At 39.0% G+C, this 2,994-nt stretch overlaps 1 protein-coding gene across 1 annotated transcript; it reads left to right on the forward strand.

Moving 5' to 3' along the window:
• Positions 1-1,535: 1,535 nt before the first annotated feature.
• NCBP2L (nuclear cap binding protein subunit 2 like) lies at positions 1,536-2,000 on the forward strand. Its single transcript, XM_037744937.1, has one exon. The coding sequence runs from the start codon at positions 1,536-1,538 to the stop codon at positions 1,998-2,000; it is 465 nt and encodes a 154-aa protein (XP_037600865.1).
• The last annotated feature ends 994 nt before the right edge of the window (positions 2,001-2,994 follow it).

The raw sequence follows: 2,994 nt of genomic DNA on the forward strand, positions 1-2,994 counted from the left end.
GCCAACAAAGCAGCTGCGCGGGGCAAAGCAGCGGTGCTGGCCGGCGCTGGCCGGCACAGCTGCGCTGGCCGAAACAGCCGCGCTGGCGACCCTGGAGCACCTCTGCCCGCGAGTTTCCTAGTCTGTGGGCAATAAAAACGCGGCGTCCACTCACCCTCTGCGCTTTCACTGGGAGCTGCAATCCTGAGCTGTTCCTAAACGGCCATCTTGGATCAACCCCCACCATATTGTATTTTTTTGTTTATTTGTCTGGCTTCATCACTCAATTATGAGCTCATACATTCATCCAGTCATTAACAAATATTTATTGTGTCCATGGTGTGCAAGGCGTTGTTCATGTAGGTGCTGGGAACACAGTGATTTCTGAAAATTGTATTTTCACTGTTGTATTTATAGCATCTGTCATAGTGTCTGGCAAGTAGAATGCTTATTAAATGTTTGTTAAGGAAATGTACTTCCTTAGCAGAGTTTCTCGAAGTGTGGTCTTTGGACCATTCGCATCTGGATCACTGAGGGGTGTAAGATAAAACGTTAATTCCTGGGTGCCTCTCCAAACCTACTGAATCAGAATATCTTAAGACTGGGCTGCAAGAATCTGTATTTTAATCTCGTTTTGCAGGTATTTCTTTCATGCTAAAATTTGGGAAACACTGCGAAATAGAACAGAAACAGGGAGACCTAAGGCCTATTATTGAAAAGTATAGCTAAAACCAACTAAATCATGTTTAATGCCTCTGAATGCTGTAGGAAATTTTAGTAAAGAAGTAAAAGGAATTAGTTAAAATTGTCTAGAAAGGTTATTATTTACCTTTTGAACATGCAGAATTATTGTTAATAAAATCTAATCTTAATTTAGGTCAAATTTATGATACCAGAGAGTTTTCGTTTTTATAGAGCTACTTGTATATTTGATGGTGTATAGGTACCCTCTGTGTAACTCAACAATGCAATATATTGATTCCATATTATAGACTTGAATTGCAAACTAAGAGTATGTCCCAACTGTACTTGTGCTTTAACATTGATTGTATATGTGATTTATCTGATGCTTATTCCTTGATCAGAATTGTTAGTGCTCATTCTCTGTGAAAATGTGATCCATTTAACTGTTTTATTACATATTTTCCAAGAGCATACTGTTATTAAAAGTGTTCTTTGTTAATAGATTAGGTATATAAGATCTAAGTCAACCTTACATATTTTCCAAGAGCATACTGTTAAAAGTGTTCTTTGTTAATAGATTAGGTATATAAGATCTAAGTCAACCAAAGACAGCACAACTTCTCTTTCAGGAAGTTGGATTTTATGACCACATTTTGGGGACTGGAACTGTCTGTTTTTAGTTTGCCTTGACATGATCCTTATGGTCAAGAGATGAAATGTTCTTATATCTGGACACAAATATGTTAAATATTCACAGGTTTACACTTCTGTTCCCCTACTTTTGACTTCCCTCTTTTTTTCCAACTCAACTTAGGTTTTCAGTTGCCAAGTTGGACCGAAAACAGCCATCTGCACGCTGCTCACCCAGCACCATGTCCAAAGGCCTGAAAATTCTGTGTGAAGACCCTGCTTTGGAGCTGAGCTGCTACCAGGACTACCAGTTCAGTGGCAGTAAATTTCAGCAGGAAAAATTACTGAGTGAAAGCTCCACACTGTATGTGGAGAATCTTTCTTTCTATACAACCGAAGAGCAAATACATGAGCTCTTTAGTAGATGCGGTGATGTCAGGAATATATTTATGGGCCTGGATAAAATAATGAAAAGAGCATGTGGTTTCTGTTTTGTAGAATACTGTAACAGAGCCGATGCTGAAAATGCCATGTGGTTTCTAAATGGGACCTGCCTAGATGAACATATTATCCACACTGATTGGGATATAGGTTTTAGAGAGGGTCGACAGTATGGTCGTGGTGTATCTGGGGGTCAGGTAATGGGTGAGTTTCATGAAGATTTTGATCCTGGTAGAGGAGGCTTTGGAAGACAGGCTCAGATCTAGAACAATCCATAGAGAAAAAGTTGAAACTCTAACCCCTTAAAAAGTGCGTTAAAGAGCAACCTCAAGTCTGCAAATTGCCAATTCCAGGTTTAAATTACCCTACTAGTTGATACATTTTTTTTTCTGTGAAAATTTATTAAATGGCACAAACAAAAAAATCTGTTTGTTTTTGTCTGAATTTTGAAGTTGCTTGTCAGATTACCAGTCTATTAGTTGGTCCAAAGTGAAGTGTTCTTCAGGAACAAATTAGGCATGTAAGATCAGAGTCAACCAAAGCACAACTTCCCTTTTAAGATTTCCGTTGGATTCTATGACCATGTTCCTGAAGACTGAAATTATATAGTTTTTGAAGTTTGCATAAAATGAAGTCAAACAAGTGGAAATTTTTAAAAAAATTATTAAAAGAAACATAAGCACTATTATTTGAAACCATAGAGCTGGGCACGGTGGCTCATGCCTCTAATCCCAGCACTTTGGAAGGCCGAGGTGGGCAGATCACAAGGTCAGGAGTTCGAGACCAGCCTGACCAACATGGTGAAACCCCATCTCTACTAAAACTGCAAAAATTAGTCAGGTGTGTTGGCGCATGCCTGTAACCCCAGCTACTCAGGAGGCTGAGGCAGGAGAATTGCTTAAACTCGGGAGACGGAGATCATGCTACTGTACTCCAGCCTGAGCGACAGAGTAAGACTCCATCTCAAAAAAATAAAGCCATAAAAAAATCTGCAAGAATTTGTAATAAAAGCAAAAACCCTCCTGCCCCACCTCTTCCTATCTTACGCCTGTTCCCTGGACAATAACACTTAATTATTTTTAGTAGTTTTTGGTTTGTTTGTTTCTTGATAGTTTTTTCCATATCTCCAAATAACATAACTGCTTATTTTCTTTTTAAACGCTATCTACTGACTTCCTGCTTTCAGAGATGAGGATGTAGCTCACTTACATTCCCATTTGCACTTCTCTACTCTCCATCCTCTCAATATAGTTCACAACA

The sequence above is a fragment of the Cebus imitator genome, unplaced genomic scaffold (assembly GCF_001604975.1).
Source record: "Cebus imitator isolate Cc_AM_T3 unplaced genomic scaffold, Cebus_imitator-1.0 Scaffold189, whole genome shotgun sequence".
NCBI classification, from domain to species: domain Eukaryota; kingdom Metazoa; phylum Chordata; class Mammalia; order Primates; family Cebidae; genus Cebus; species Cebus imitator.